Genomic DNA, 16,464 nt, shown 5'->3' with positions numbered 1-16,464 from the left:
GTACCATATTGTTTTGTAATATTTGGAACAAAAAGCTATTTATAAAACCAACAAAATGAAGGACTTTAACGTCGAATTGGTTTTAGTTTATCGCAAAACTAATAAACATAAGAACAAGAATTAAGCGAAATATAAAAACCCGTACGTCAGTTAAACCATTAGCAACGACAAAACGTATATTTCTACCCTAAAGGCTTAAAATTAAACCTTTAATTAAGTGAAGGTAACTCGCAAATCATTCTTTCTGATAAGAGAATGTTTGCTTGAAATGGTTACTCGGCTAAACAGCAAACATTGCTAATCGCTTCTTGTTTACCGAACCTCGTTTTCAGCTAACGTCGTAAATATTCGGCTCTCATTAGAGATGCCTGTAATTAACCTTTCGAAATTCTACTCGTCAAAATGCGGAACTAAAAAACCTTAATTCAAATTTAAAATATTCATTTTTTCTACTTCAATAAAATAATTTAAAATAAAAAAATTTAGCTAAATACTTCATTTAAAAAAATATTAGATTTATTTTTAAATACACGAACCGCTCTAATTTCTACAATTTTTGATTCAAAATAGAAACTTTTACTGCTAATATTTTATGCCTTTTTTTACAATCTTCTAAACTGCTCAAAATTAATGTTTAATTTCAATATGTAACGAAGCATTTGGTAAAATATTAACGTTGTTTTTTAAACTCATGGATAGTAAATGATTGAACCAAGCAACTCTTTAATATTAAACTCATCTAAAAAACTTAACCACAAGTTTCTTAAAAGATTACAGAGAACTATTAGTTTAAAAGTTTGAAAAAAAACTGTTTAAATTTAAGTAATTCGCGATTTAGCTAACGACAATAAAATGGCGGATCTATAAGTTAAAAAGTACAACCAATATCAGTTGTCAAATAAAAATATAAAATAAATTTAATTATTCAGATTTATTTTAAGAACTAGAATTTGTAACATTTATAAGATTGTTGTTACACCTACGGATAAATAATGGATTTAATTATTACGTCACAACAGAAACGATCCTTGGAAAGCGGCGAAGAATATCAAGAACTACATGGCACAACACAACATTCCACAACGAGAAGTTGTGGATTCAACTGGTAAGAAATAAAATAAGTGAATAAAAATATCTTCTTTAAAATGCACTGAATTTGCAAAGATAACTTAAATTAAATCTGTATAATTAAAGTATTTTATAATTAACTTGTAACAAAATGTTCCAACATAACAAACTTAAAACTTAATGCGCAAACTGAAAGTTAGTTAAAAATTACAACCTTACAGTTAACATTAAAAATACTTTTAAATTTTATATACTATTAGTCGAATATAAGTTGACAGTCAAATGCAACTGTGAATTGGATGATATATATTTTAATCAAATAATAATTACTCAAACAATAATTCTATGTTTTTCGAAAACTATTTAAAAATTAAAAAAAAATATTTTAAAACTTTAAAAGATAAATATTTAAACATTACATTTTTCAGGTTTAAATCAGAGTCATTTATCCCAACATTTAAACAAGGGAACACCAATGAAAAACCAGAAACGAGGTCTCTTGTATGCATGGTGGACTAAGAAGAAAGAAGAAGTTAATGCTCGTAAGTTAAAATTAATTTATAATTTAGTAATTAGTAAATGTATATAAAGAGTAAGCTAGACATATCAGTTCCTAACAATAAACAAATGTTACTTAAACTTCATACAGTTTTTTAATAAGTGATTTAAACCTTGAAAATATTAAAAGCTTTTTCATCTTTAACTTACTTACATCTTGTTTTACAAAGATTACCAAGTAACTTGGTTAAGCTTACAAATTACATAACATTTCACTTAACGAACCTTGTAAAAATATCTAGCATTTAAAACATTAATATTCATTCAACAATATTATATAAATTTAATTAAAAAATGATAACCTTGTAATAAATATCCAACATTTACAAAAAAAATAATTATCACCAACATTATTAGATAAACTTAATTTAAAACTGACAAGGGTAACTTGAGACTATAGTTTTTTTAAACGTTGCTTGTATATTATAAGGCGGATTAAAGCCTTACTATATCAAGGATAATTTAACAATTAATAACAATGGTTAATTATTTAACAGAGTTTAAGATTGCAAGTTCAGGAATGGCGGCAGAACAAGTAGAAGAGGCAGCTGGAGTAAGCCTAAGAGCAAGAAGAAACAGATTCAAGTGGGGACCAGCATCGCAAGTATATTGATTTTGAATTGGTTGTTTACCAATTTAAAACTTAAATATTAAATGTTCTATCAAAAAGTGCCACCCGAACAGTAAATAACTGGAGTAACTTAGTTCCAAAGGCACTTTTTTATATATAATTGTTATAGAAATTTGCCTGCACTTAAGACCTGTTATTGCGGATAGCTCATCTACAAATATCATACGGATGAATTTACGGATAGCTCACGTACCCGGATATCTTAACTCTATTATACGTGTGGTTTAGGCCTAACCGAATACCTTATCTCCGATTATAAAAATAGACTACGCCTTATTATACGGGTAGTTTTTACAGATAACTTACGCCCTGTTATATGAATAGCGTATGACTGGTTTTTACAAATAGCTTATACAGATATAGCTCATGTATCAGTATAAATTTTAACTGATTATACGAATAGCTTATGTGCGATTAAAAAAATCTATCATCCGATTTAAACACTCTGACATAGAAAAAGTAATTTCGGAAAATATTAACTTTAATTTTTGAACTCAGGAGATTTTATTCCAAGCTTATCAACGACAACGGAACCCGACCAAAGAAGAACGCGAATCTTTAGTTCTAGATTGTAACAACGCAGAGTGTCACCAAAGAGGGGTTTCCCCAAGCCACGCAAGTGGACTGGGATCAAATCTAGTTACAGAAGTAAGAATTTTAAATTCAATTTTTTTTTAGTTTGAAAAATATTTTTAAAGGCAACTTTTTAACGACCTATTACATTAGCTTCTACCTATAAGTAACTGGATTAATTTTAAATATTTTTATAAGGTTCGAGTTTACAATTGGTTTGCAAATCGGAGAAAAGAAGATGCTTTTCGCCACAAGTTGGCGCAAGACTCCTCCCAGGTATTTAAAATTTATTTTAAATTGTGTCCGTTAAGGTGGTATACTATTAATGGCGTCGAGCCGAAAGGTTACGGCCGCACCAATGCCACACTTTTTGCCCTTGAGCCCGTCGTTAACGAATAGCTTTAACATGCTTTACAACAGCACACCATTCAGCCATAAAACATAAAACCTATTTGCATAAATACTGAAAAATAAGGTACCTTTTTCAATATAATACGTTAGTGTTTTATAATCGTGACAGAAAAGGTTTCTCTTAAAAGTTTAGTATGTCACAAAAAAAGTTTTTCGTGAATAATTTTTGCTTATTGAACCTTAATCATTTGTTAAACTAATTACTTATTATATCTAACAGAATGAGTCGAATGAAGGTGGTCAAGCCTCGCCCGATTCTACTCAGAATTTGTTAATTTCATCAACTACTCCTAAAACTAAGTTACTTGAATCAACTTTTAAAGGTAAGACATCTTTACAATTCGTATTTCAATTCAATATTATTTTAAGTTATGTTAAATTCTGGTTTATTGTCCTAATCATGTTTCAACCACTAATGGATTTGTGGTAAAGTCTACAACATGAAAGCAGTGAGGATCAAACCGAAGGACTTTTCAAACCAAAAGTTAAACTCAATAGCATGACTGACGATTTGATTATATATAAAATTGTAACAAATTTTAATGCAAATGTAATATGCTGTGGTAAAGCGCCATAATGATTTTAGACCCCTGCTAAAGGCCTGTTCACACGACAAGGTAACGTTGCGTTGCGCTGCGTTGCGTTACGTAACTTTACGAGTTCTAGGGATTAACAAATACAAAATATCTAACAAAAGTAAACCGCTTACGAAATCTTGCGTAAATTTTGCTTCAGCTACAAAACTTTACAAAATCTTACGTAACTTTCGCAAACTTTCGTACGTGTGAACGACTCTGTTCATTTTAAATGGTTGCACAATCTTGCATTACGTTGCGTTGCGTTGCGTACGCCGTGTGAACGGGTTTTAGGCCAAAAAACGATTGGCAGATTAGATTAAGTCAGGGTAACAAATGTTAATTTATTTTAATTTTAGTTGAACAAGGTCACCAATATACCGATGTGGCAGGAGAAGAAATAGTCAGACTTGAATACCCATCACGTGGTATTACTGGTCTTCCTCTTCTTTCGAAATATATTCCCTCATCTTACAGCACCGATTTCTCTTCGTCTGACTTAAAAGGTTCTGTGACGTCACAGAGAAATGATTCGTCGAATCATCAAAGTGGTGGAGTGGGCAGTTCACATATTCAATTTTCAGATGGTAGGAAATTTGTTTTTGTAAAATTTTGCTTAATAATAAACTGAACTTAAAATTGCCTAAAAAATGCTTTTGATAAATTTACTAAATATCCAACTTAATTCTAAATTGTTTATTAAACTATTAGATTAAATAATTTAAAATTCTTTTATCTTAAAATTCTATATTTTAGTCCTATCTCAATTTTTTTAATACTTTCTATTTTATATTTATCTTATTTTCTCTCACTTATTTCAATTTTAATTTTTTACTGTATACTTTTTGCCTAATGCATTTGTTTTATAAATTAATTTTTTCTTAGGAACGAGATACAGTTCGTTAGAGCAAGGTAGTGACGTCACAATCACTAATCATCCATTGCCGACCAACTCAACTTTTACTTCGATGGAGACTTTTAGTAGATTGGCAAACGCTACACCAGCAAAGGTAAATAATCTTTGTCCCACTCGATCACTAAGTCAAGCCTTATAAAAGTCTCTGCATTTTTAATGTTATCGGTCCTATAACAATTATACGCAGGGACTATACTTAACCATAGGCAATTTAACCCAAAGGCAACTTAGTTTTGGACAATCCAACCTAATAAAACCTTCTTTTTGTTGGTGTATTTTAGGAATATAAACCCTGTAGAGTTCAAATGTCATAAGTTTAAATTGTCTTCCTATTAAATTCATACCAACTGCAACAAATCAAAAACTCACATAAATCTAACTTTACTAACACAAAAGCATTTTTTTCTTACATTTTGCTAATCTAATAATAAAAGTATTCTTAATTTTAAATATATTCTCTTGAGCAAATTGTATTACAATATAAAAAAGTTTTATCATTTGTCTTGGTAACGATTCAATTCTTTTTGTTTTAGACTGCGATATCTGGTGCTTTACCTTCAGTTAATACTTTGCCTTTGATGAACTCGTTCCAACAGCAACAACAACATCAGCACAACCAAGAAGTCAACCTTCTTGAAACTGTCCAAATGCAGCCTTCGTTAACTCCTCACACTAGATTGTTACAGGGAATTATTACAACAGGTAAGTTACAGCATAGGAGTACATTCATTTAATCAGCTTAATTAATATATCATTCACACATATAAATTTTTTTTTAAATACAGGAATTCAGTCAACTATTGGGCAAGTCTTCACCTCTCTGACCCCATTACGTCATCATCAGGCACAATCGATGCCACATGGCCACCTCACTTCTGCCACATCTACTGGTTAGTTACAGCAATAAGTAATTTTCAATTTAAAGTTTTTTTGGCTTAGCATTATATTTACAAAAAAAACAAGTAAAGGTATATATATACAAAATATTTTAAATTTTGCGCTGTTTTTACTGGTAAAAACCGAAATTTACAGTTCAGTGATGTTAAAAAGATGTTAAACTGTTTTGATATAATGCTACAAGAAATAAAGTTTAACAAAATTTATCAAAGAGTTTTTATAAACTTTAACTTCATTATTTTTTAGTCTCAACAGCCCCACCACTTAAACAGGAATTTGAACAACTTTATTACGATACTGAGGGCAGAATATTGGTAAGTAAATAAACATTCTTCTAGTAGTCTTTTAAGTATACCTGAAAAGTAACCAAACAGTCAAACAAGCTTATTTTAATTAGGAGGACTTATGAACTAATGGTTACCAATATGCTTATAATATATATTGTAAAATACTGTTTGACCTGCTTAAAACTGATATAACATATTTTATAACACAGAGAAGAGAGGCAATACTTTCTATGGACGAAACTTCGGCGAGTCAAAACATTGAAAAATCAAGTTTTTAAACTTAACCCTTTAACAGCAAAGGGCAAACTAAATTGACTTGTACTATCTTTAATCAATGTTAAATGAAAATCATATATTAATGTTTAGTTACTTATAAGTGTCTTAATTTTTGATTTTTTACTTGTTTAGCCTATTTTAAAATTGTTTTAAAAAGCAATTGAACTGATGTTTTAGAAGCTACCCAGCCTAAATATGTTTAATAGTCTGTTATTTGTGGTTGAGTTAGTATATAATGATTTTGTCCTGATCGGTAAAAGAATATAACTAATTATACCCACTGATAGATTTTATATTTTCTATTTTAAGCCATTTTGGAGATTTGCCGATTTTAAACCTTAAAGACAATATCCGAATCGGATAAAAAATCTTTTTTTTCTAATTAAACTGTGCAATAATGTTTGCCGTTAATTTGTAAAATAAAAAGAATTTAAATTTATTCTGATCCAAAAGCTTGCTAGGCTTATTCTCAAAATGTAGGGTAGCTGTCGTTATATGCTGATATGCCAATCAAAATCACAAGTTTTGTTTTGCAGTTAATTATGATTTATTTAAGATAAACAAAACATAACCACATTATATTTCAAATGTGAGGTAGTTTGTTGACTTCCATTTACTTGACGTAAACATATCTGCAACCGTATTGGCATACCTTGAATCCACAGTATCGTCTAAAACACAAAAGTAAAGGTTTAAATTTGATCATTTAGTGGTCAATTTGTATTAAAATATGACTTTGTTACTTACTGGTAGATAGTGTAGTAGGTGGTGTAGGTACATTGGGTTGGGAATCGAACAGACCATCTGAAGTAGTTGGCGCAAGAATAACTTGGGATGCATCTGACAGCGACACTGCATCTGTAGGAGCAGGTGTAAGAGAGAACCATCTTTTCGAGGAGGTCTGCCCAGTGAGCGTCGAATTTATCCATGACAACATCGCAGTAAGTGACAAGCTTGGTGGCATAAGCACGATACATAGCTCGGGATGCATCATCGAAGTTTTCACCATGGAAAGCTCGGAGAAGATCGAGGTATCCGTTCCAGTGGGCAACCTTAGCCTAAACACAAAAAATCAACATTTATAAACTTATTTTAAACATTTCTTTCCAAACAAAAACGTAATTTAAAATATATAATTCTTTGTGTAGAGTGGCACAAATCTTCAGTCGTAGAATAATTAGTAAAGATTAACAAGGATTTAAAAAGATTAATTTTATAGAATCAAGCATTTAAAAAGAGGTTAATCTGCTTACAGATATGTTTAAATTATCATCTTTTAGTTGTTTAAAGTCAGTTAAATATTTTACCTTCCACATGCCATCGTACAACTTGGTTCGTTGGGCATCTCGCATTGCGATCAACTTCTTTCGGTATGCAGCAATAGCAGTGGTTCTCTTGGTGGTACATTCAGCGTATTTGGCTCTGATGCTGGCAACAAAAGTGGCGAACTTTTCTCGGTAGGCTGCGATATCAGCTTCGAATTTGGTGACACATTCATCGATTTGAGTAAAGATTTGGGTTCGGTATTCTGCGACGATTTTAGCAACAAGATCATCACATTCGGCCTTCATTTTGTTGATCTCAGCAAGTTGGTCGGGAGTCAAATCCATGGATTGGTTCCTGTAAAAAATAATCAGTTAGGCTTGTTGGATCTATAAAGTAATATATTATTGTAATATAGCTTACTTGATTTGGAACATAGACTTGACGTAGTCTTGGTAGAAGACGTGTCTTTCTCGGACAATTTCGGTGTATTTTTCGACGTATTTGTTGAAGTAGTCGATCCATTGAAGCTTTCGGGTGACAAAGAGGGTGGTTCGTTTGCTGATAGCTTCTTCGAGTTTCTTGTTTAATTCATCGATCATAGCATCCAAGTTAAGGTCAAGTTTGCCTGCAACAAAGTTTCATTTTCAAACTTTGGTTTTATTTATGATATAAATACTGTACTGGACATTTCATGTTAACAGCAAGCTATTAGTCCTAAACAGGACCATGTCCAGTTATGGCGATACCAACCTAAACATGGTAATCTAAATAAATTTAACGTAATGTAAATTGTAATCGACTCACTGATATCACAAGTCTTCAATTTGTAGTTGCATCCTCTCCAGTTGTATCTGAATCCACCGCATCGGTAGACACCGCACTTGTAAGAAGATTTGAAGCACCACCATTGACCGAGCTTGGCACTAAAGTTTTTTATAACAAAGAAGTAAGTAAAAATTTGATGCTAGTTGTAAGCTATAAGTGTAATGTTAGTTGTATGCTATAAGTGTAACATTATGTCTAGTTGTATGCTATAAGTGTAACATTATGTCAGATTACTTAATATGACCCCAGCAAAATTACAAATATTAAAGCACAATAATCTACATACCAGTAACCGTAGTAAGATCTGCTGGCGAAGTTGGCACATCCGTTGAACATGAAACATCTGAAAGCACAGGTGTAGTAAGCAAGGAGACTGGTTCGGTAAGTTTGGAGCTTGGCAGCATAAGCTTGGATCATGGCGTAAACTTTTGGGAGTTCTCGGGCTCTGTAGGCGGCGACGCAAGCATCGACCTTTTCGACTTCCCAGGTGGCACTGCCTGCAAAGTTAAGTCAGAAAATGTGATTTTTTACAAAACGTTAACAAGTTTGTAGTCTTATCGAAAGTTTGTAATACCCGACTTAGAAGTAAATTACGCTGAAATATATCTTACAATATTAAATTTACTTACAGTGAACCTTGCTCAAAATAAGCTTGTAGTAGTCGGTCTTTTGCTTAAGAACGGCGAAGTGGAATTTGGCGAACTTGGCGATGTAAGCTCGGATTCTTTCGTCAAGAACCTTGGTGTATTCGGCAATCTTGGTGACTCGGGTTTCCAAACACTTAACGGCGCTATTTTAAATAAAATAAAAGTTAAGTTGGAAGCATAAAAAGTTTGCACCGTTGTCTTACATCCAAAAACATTTATTAGACCGATAAATTTTTATGTGATGGGAATTAGTAGATTGAAACTAAGAACAACTTACTTTTCAACAACTTTAACGTGGAAATCAAGAACACTTTGGATCTTGGCAGTGATAGCTGCGTTGTATTTGGCCAAAGCTTCAGCTCTCATTTCGTTAAGTTTCTTTTCATAATCGGCGATCTTTTGGTCTCGTTGAACAGCGGTGAATCCAACACAGCTGACAAAAACAGATTAATAGTTTACATTAGTAAACATATACGTAATTAAAATTAAAGTTGAATGAACTTATTCAAATTAAAAAATTGTCAATTTTATGCTTATAGTCGACGTATAGATGTTAATTAAAACTTCATTTAAAATTTTGTTTAGCTTGTTTAAAATATGATACAATTAAGTTTTATATTGTTTAACTTACAAGGATTGGAAGTTGTAGTACTTTTCCATGTATTCCCTCATTCGTTCAAGGAATTCAGCGTGTCTGGCATCGATCTCAGCAAGCCACTTTTCTCTTCGGGTATAGATTTCTTGGAACATTTTGATGAGACTGTCCTTCAACATATTTTGAAGTTCGGCCTTAACATCAGCGACGGATTTTTCTACAAAGATTCAAATACAATTATTGATATTAAGATAACTTAGCCAATTATTACACCATACATATAACTGTTGATTGAGTCAATTCATTTGACAATTGTTGTCCCAAACCATAAAGTCGCCACTATATACAAAGAGTTTAACTAACCAGTCCATCCAGCCTTTCCACAGTTGGCTTCGGGGTAAACCTTAACAATAGGGGCGTAGTATCCGTAGGAACACCATGCGTTGTTGAAGTAGATGCAGTACTTGTAGGAGCTCATGCATGGGTAGACTTCAAAGTTTCTTTGGCAGTAGTAGCTATAAGAATAGCTGGCTGCTTGGGCAGTCTGTTAAAATAAATTAAATGTAAAAACACAAATATCATAAGTATTTCACCTCCACAAAGCAATAGGCTAATTAAAATAAACTTTGTCAATTTAAATCAATACATATACAACCAACATCACAATTTGTATACTTACTGCCATACAGGCGAGAAGCATAAATAAAATCTTCATGGTAATTATTCTTCAACTTCTTACTGTTGTAGTAGTTGATCTCAAATTATTTGATAATTTTTTCCAGCAATGTCCAGTCTTATATACGCTTCATATTGCCCACTTTACAGTCCAGTATAAACATATTGAGATAGTTGTAATTACAATTGCTTGTATGTTGTTATCGTTGTCATAACTTAACCCATGCATTGTCAAAGCAGAGATGATGTTTGTTGCTAACTAAACTTTGAAAGATTGACGGTTGTTAAATGTGATTTAACTAAACCGCTTAAGTTCATATAAAACGGTATTCGGTGGGGCAAAAGCAAAGCTATTTTTATTTAAAAAACTGTTATTTATTACATATATTCGCTGGTTAAATATTGAATAAATTTAAACAAGAAAATCAATAACTTTTTTAAACATATACTTGTAATTTACATCATTTAATGTTAAAAAAGTAATGTTTAAAACCGGCAGCGTGGTGTAGTGGTAAAAACTCTTGCTACACCACACATGAGGTCGTGGGTTCAATCCCCACTGATCTCATGCTGTTGTGCCCTTGAGAAAGGCGCTATAAACGGTATAAACTCCTGCTGAGCCAGCACTTAATCAGCAGTATAATTACCGGGCAATTACAGTCTCTATAATATCCCAAACTGCCACAGGCAACTCGAGACTGGGTCGGAGTAACTTATGTATGGTGGCCTATTAGTGCCACCACAATTTTACCTACAGTTTTAGATAAAGCTACAAAAGTAAACGCATTTGCAAACGTAAACGCAAAGTCAAACGCATTTGCAAACGTAAAGTCAAACGCATTTGCAAACGTAAACGCGAAGTCAAACGCAATTGCAAACGTAAAGTCAAACGTAAACGCAAAGTCAAACGCAATTGCAAATGCAAAGTCAAACGTAAACGCAAAGTCAAACGCATTTGCAAACGTAAACGCAAAGTGAAACGCAATTGCAAACGTAAACGCAAAGTCAAACGCATTTGCAAATGTAAACGCAAAGTCAAACGCATTTGCAAACGTAAACGCAAAGTAAAACGCATTTGCAAACGTAAACGCAAAGTCAAACGCATTTGCAAACGTAAACGCAAAGTCAAACGCATTTGCAAACGTAAAGTCAAACGCATTTGCAAACGTAAACGTAAAGTCAAACGCATTTGCAAACGTAAACGCAAAGTCAAACGCATTTGCAAACGTAAACGCAAAGTCAAACGCATTTGCAAACGTAAACGCAAAGTCAAACGCATTTGCAAACGTAAACGCAAAGTCAAACGCATTTGCAAACGTAAACGCAAAGTCAAACGCATTTGCAAACGTAAACGCAAAGTGAAACGCAATTGCAAACGTAAACGCAAAGTCAAACGCATTTGCAAATGTAAACGCAAAGTCAAACGCATTTGCAAACGTAAACGCAAAGTAAAACGCATTTGCAAACGTAAACGCAAAGTCAAACGCATTTGCAAACGTAAACGCAAAGTCAAACGCATTTGCAAACGTAAAGTCAAACGCATTTGCAAACGTAAACGTAAAGTCAAACGCATTTGCAAACGTAAACGCAAAGTCAAACGCATTTGCAAACGTAAACGCAAAGTCAAACGCATTTGCAAACGTAAAGTCAAACGCATTTGCAAACGTAAACGTAAAGTCAAACGCATTTGCAAACGTAAACGCAAAGTCAAACGCATTTGCAAACGTAAACGCAAAGTCAAACGCATTTGCAAACGTAAACGCAAAGTCAAACGCATTTGCAAACGTAAACGCAAAGTCAAACGCATTTGCAAACGTAAACGCAAAGTCAAACGCATTTGCAAACGTAAACGCAAAGTCAAACGCATTTGCAAACGTAAACGCAAAGTCAAACGCATTTGCAAACGTAAACGCAAAGTCAAACGCATTTGCAAACGTAAACGCAAAGTCAAACGCATTCGCAAACGTAAACGCAAAGTGAAACGCATTTGCAAACGTAAACGCAAAGTCAAACGCATTTGCAAACGCAAAGTGAAACGCATTTGCAAACGCAAATTTTGTTTTTTCGACCTGGCCGAAGAGTGCCAGTGCCAGTGTTTCCATCACAAAATGTTAAAAGTTGTTAAACATTTAAAAAAACTATTTTTTATTCATCTGCAATGTATTATTTATATGCATTAAAAGCAATTTAAAAATACAAAGTGTAGAATTGTAATAAAATATTTTAATATTTATCGAAATTTAACTGGAAACTATGTTTGTCATGAGCTGGTAAAACGCATGATTGCTGAAGAATTCTTAAATTGCGTTTTTGTACAAGTTTGTTGTCATTCATATCAAGGTGTAAGGTAAATACAAGTCCTAGGCGGGTAGTAACTTAAGCTACCACGACACTAAAGGTGACTATTAACTAGGCAGCTAGGTGATCAGATTTTAAGTTGCTTGCAGTTTTAATTTTTTTCCTGGATGTGCAATGGCTAACTTCACTCACATCTTTGTTACTGCGACTTAGTCATTAGTTTTCTTTGCCTGTTTAGTATGTTATTGATTATAGTTGCTGGCCTCTTGTCGAATGGTTTTGGCTTAGCAGCAGACCAGAGTTTGTGTAACTTATTTTTTTCTAATTCCAACAGTTTTTATGGCCTTTAAGGTTCCCTCTAGAGTTTTAAAATGTCTTTACCCAAACATGATTTAGTAAATCCTGATTGGAAAAGTGATGATAAGTTGGCCACTCATTTACAAGATTTAGTAAAGAAACTATTTAAGCGAAAAGAAATACTTGACTTTGTTAAACGTGACTTTCCTCAGTATACATGGAGCCTAAGGACTCTCTGCCGCCGTCTTCAACATTTTAATATAACTTATACTAATCGAACGATATCTTTAAACGAAGTCAAGCTAACAGTACATAAGGAACTTCAGGGACCAGGTAAATTTTTGGGATATAGAGCCATGCAACAGAAACTCAGAATTCAACATAATATGAATGTGCCAAGAGATCTTGTCTATGCAGCAATGTCAGAATTGGACCCAGAAGGCCTTCAATCAAGAATACCAGGAAAAAAAAGGCCTAAAAAGGGGTATTTTACTAGTAAAGGGTCCGATTGGGTGCATTCACTTGATGGACATTGTAAGTTAATGGGTTTTCAAAGAAGTACCTTTCCTCTAGCTGTTTATGGCTGTATTGATACAGCCAGCCGTAAGCTGTTATGGCTTCGAATCTGGAAAGATAATTGTGACCCAAAACTAATAGGACGTTGGTACTTTGACTATTTGTATGAGAAAAAAATTATTGCAAAATTTATTCGACTTGACAAAGGCACAGAAACTGGAATTATGGCTACAATGCATGCATTTCTTAGAGGACAGTATTCTGAGATTGCTACTAATGCGGGCAATACAGTCATCTATGGAAAATCAACTTCAAATCAAGTTTGTTATCTTATAAACTATATATAAATTGTATATATACATAAAATAGTATTGTAAAATTGTATATATATATTATAATTTTTTTCGGGGAATAAAGATACTTTATCCTATTTATACTATTATACATCAGGTGTATAAAAGTGTGGTGTATTTTTTACATAGATTGAGAGATGGTGGAAAGAATTGCATGAAAGACTTGAAAAATATTTTAAAGGCCAATTAATGTTTTTGAAAGATAATGGCCATTACAACCCTGAAAGTGCCCTAGACAGGTAAGATGTATATAGGCCTTTATATCTTTATCCTCGATGTGGGAAGGTCGAATGCGCGACCTAAACATAGAGTAACAAGAGTTACCCCAACCCAGTTTTGAATTGCCTGTGTCAGTTTGGGATATTATAGATTTATAATTGCCCGATAATTACGCTGCTGATTAAGTGCCGTGGGGATTGAACCCAAGACACTGTGTATGGTAAACAAGTGTTCTGACCACTACACCACGCTGCCGGTAAAGATCACACTCCCAACCAAATATATTAAGTTTTTCTAGGATGCATTTCTTTTTAACAGAGATGCACTTGCATTTGTGTACATACCTGTGTTGGAAAGGGAGATGAAAGATTTTGTCAATAACTGGAACACCCATAGAATTCGTTATCAAAAAAGTACTTATCTTCCTGATGGCATTCCTGATCATATATACAATTTTCCAGAAAAATATGGACTTAGAAAGTGTGGTTAGTTATAGTTAATAATGCATCAGACCATGTATATTAAATATCTTTAACGCATGTTATTTAACTTGTTTTAAAATCATTCCACGAAAGCAATATAAGAACAATATGTTGTAAAGTTTCCATGCTTAGAGATCAAATGTCACACGTCAAGTTGCTAAGGCATTTAATATTTTTGAAGGGCAAACATTAACAGATGTTCAATTGAAGGAAGTTGCTGATGTATCAGAAGTACTTAAAGTTCCCAATGATTTTTTGTTACCTGCTCAAAGGAGTATGTTTGAAAACTGTGTTGCCGACCCTTATCAATTATCTGCTAATAAGTGTGTAGAAACTTATTTGCTATTGAAACAAGCTGTTGTATCTAAACTTAATAATGTCCCTCACTTTATATTTTAAAAAATTACTATGTATTCATTTGTGTAATTTTCAGTGAACTGTAATGGTATTTGTTCAAATAATCAAATTAATTCTTGGAACACAAGTTTATTTTATCTATATATACAGCAAACATATAAAAGTGAGAGAAAATGTAAAATCATAAACACTTTAATAAAGATAAGTAAAATTTCAGTCTAAAAAATATTGTCAGTGTTCAGTGTATTTAAATAGTTTATTTTTTCACCTACTTTTACTAGCAGTACAACAAGTCATGGTTAAATTGGGTAAAAACAAAAACATTTACATCTTTAAATCTAGCAGTTTGCAATAATCATTGCATTCATGGTCTGCAATAAAGTTAGTTATTGCAGTTGGTCCTATATTTCCAGCACAAAAATGTGTGCTTCCGTCATCATTTATTGGATTTAGAGATGCAATTTCAGGGTCTGTGTATGTTAAAATCCCGCCTTGGAGGTCAGTGAGGAGCAACTGCTGATCAGAATGGGAATAACTGAAGTGGGCTAAACAAGCAGCTTTTTGAAATGCAACTGCATTAGTGTCACCACATTTTTTACCATCATTTGATTTGTACTTTTTAAAAGATCCTTCTATGTATTCCTCTATGGTAACAAACTCCCAATCCCCATCATTTAAAAGTTTTCCAAAATAAATTCTAGTGTATTTTGGCACATATCCAAACTGTTTATTAGATAATGCTTGAGCAGTTTTTGCCAATTGTGCAGCAAAATTGGTTGCAAGCATATGCATTTGGACAATTTTTCGCGTATGCTCTTCTGGAGTTTGATTTGTTGCTTTTAAAGCACCCAGTGTCTCTGGAAGATATTTTTTCAGTACCCAAGTGCCAGGCAATATATTAGAGGAAGATTGCACTTTATAGGCCTTTCTGAAACCCCCTTCACTAAAATTATTTTTTTCCATCTTAATGTCTATTTCTATTTCAGAAGTCCACATCAGTTTCAAAATATTGAAATCTGAGATTTTTAATTTTGTATTTGTGGCCTCGTAAACATTTCCTAACTTTATCATTTCCATTACAGATAAACTTTTTGGAATAGGGTAATTTATTTCCAAACAAGGCTGTTGTTGTCTAATGTCCTTACTAGTTTTCTTTTTCTTAATCAAAGGCAAAGACATTGGGTCACTTATTTTATCCATTTCAATATTAGGGACTAATTTAATTTTTTCTGAAATAGCACGAATGTAAACTACTCTGAAATTGGGTAATTGGGAAAGAAGGGTACACGAGGGACCTTGTTCCCCAGCTAAAATATCGCAGGTTAAATCTTCTTCTATAAATGAAAAATGACTGTTGCAAGCCTCTTTAATATTTTCAATGCTTACCTCATCAAAAAAATACGGAACAAACTCACGAGCTCCAATTTTTGAGTATTTTTGAGCTCTACCTGAGACTTCAGGGCTACATCTTTGGATGGTAATGCTCTTTTGTTGAATAATTTGGGATGTATTTAACTTACTCGTTGTTTTGGTTTCAGGTTCTTTTGACCGTTTTCTTTTCATTTCTTCCTTATACTTGTTCCACATATCTGTCATTTTAACTAGCCTATTTTAAAAACTATATTTAAAAGTTTTGTTTTGTAATCTGGCAATGGCACATCACTAGCATGTTTTATATCAATTGTCAGCTGACCCATTTTTACTACCTTTAACAATTATTAGCTGCCTGTTACTAAGTTTGA

General features: G+C 32.9%; 2 protein-coding genes across 2 annotated transcripts; one reads left to right on the top strand and one right to left on the bottom strand.

Moving 5' to 3' along the window:
• Positions 1-12,328: 12,328 nt before the first annotated feature.
• Positions 12,329-14,764, top strand: LOC145742261 (uncharacterized). Its single transcript, XM_082560047.1, has 4 exons — positions 12,329-13,631; positions 13,794-13,903; positions 14,202-14,368; positions 14,547-14,764. Exons 1-4 carry the CDS (start codon positions 12,870-12,872, stop codon positions 14,762-14,764), a joined length of 1,257 nt encoding a protein of 418 aa, XP_082416173.1. The 5' UTR covers positions 12,329-12,869.
• Positions 14,765-15,046: 282 nt separating this feature from the next.
• On the bottom strand, positions 15,047-16,318 carry LOC145742250 (myosin heavy chain kinase C-like). The gene is made up of 2 exons (XM_082560036.1): positions 16,243-16,318; positions 15,047-16,056 (listed from the first exon to the last, which is right to left on the bottom strand). Exons 1-2 carry the CDS (start codon positions 16,316-16,318, stop codon positions 15,047-15,049), a joined length of 1,086 nt encoding a protein of 361 aa, XP_082416162.1.
• Between the last annotated feature and the right edge of the window lie 146 nt (positions 16,319-16,464).

Source organism: Corella eumyota, chromosome 1 (assembly GCF_963082875.1).
Source record: "Corella eumyota chromosome 1, kaCorEumy4.1, whole genome shotgun sequence".
Lineage (NCBI taxonomy): Eukaryota > Metazoa > Chordata > Ascidiacea > Phlebobranchia > Corellidae > Corella > Corella eumyota.
Note: the sequence above shows the minus strand (reverse complement) of the source record. Positions and strands in the feature narration are given on the sequence as shown.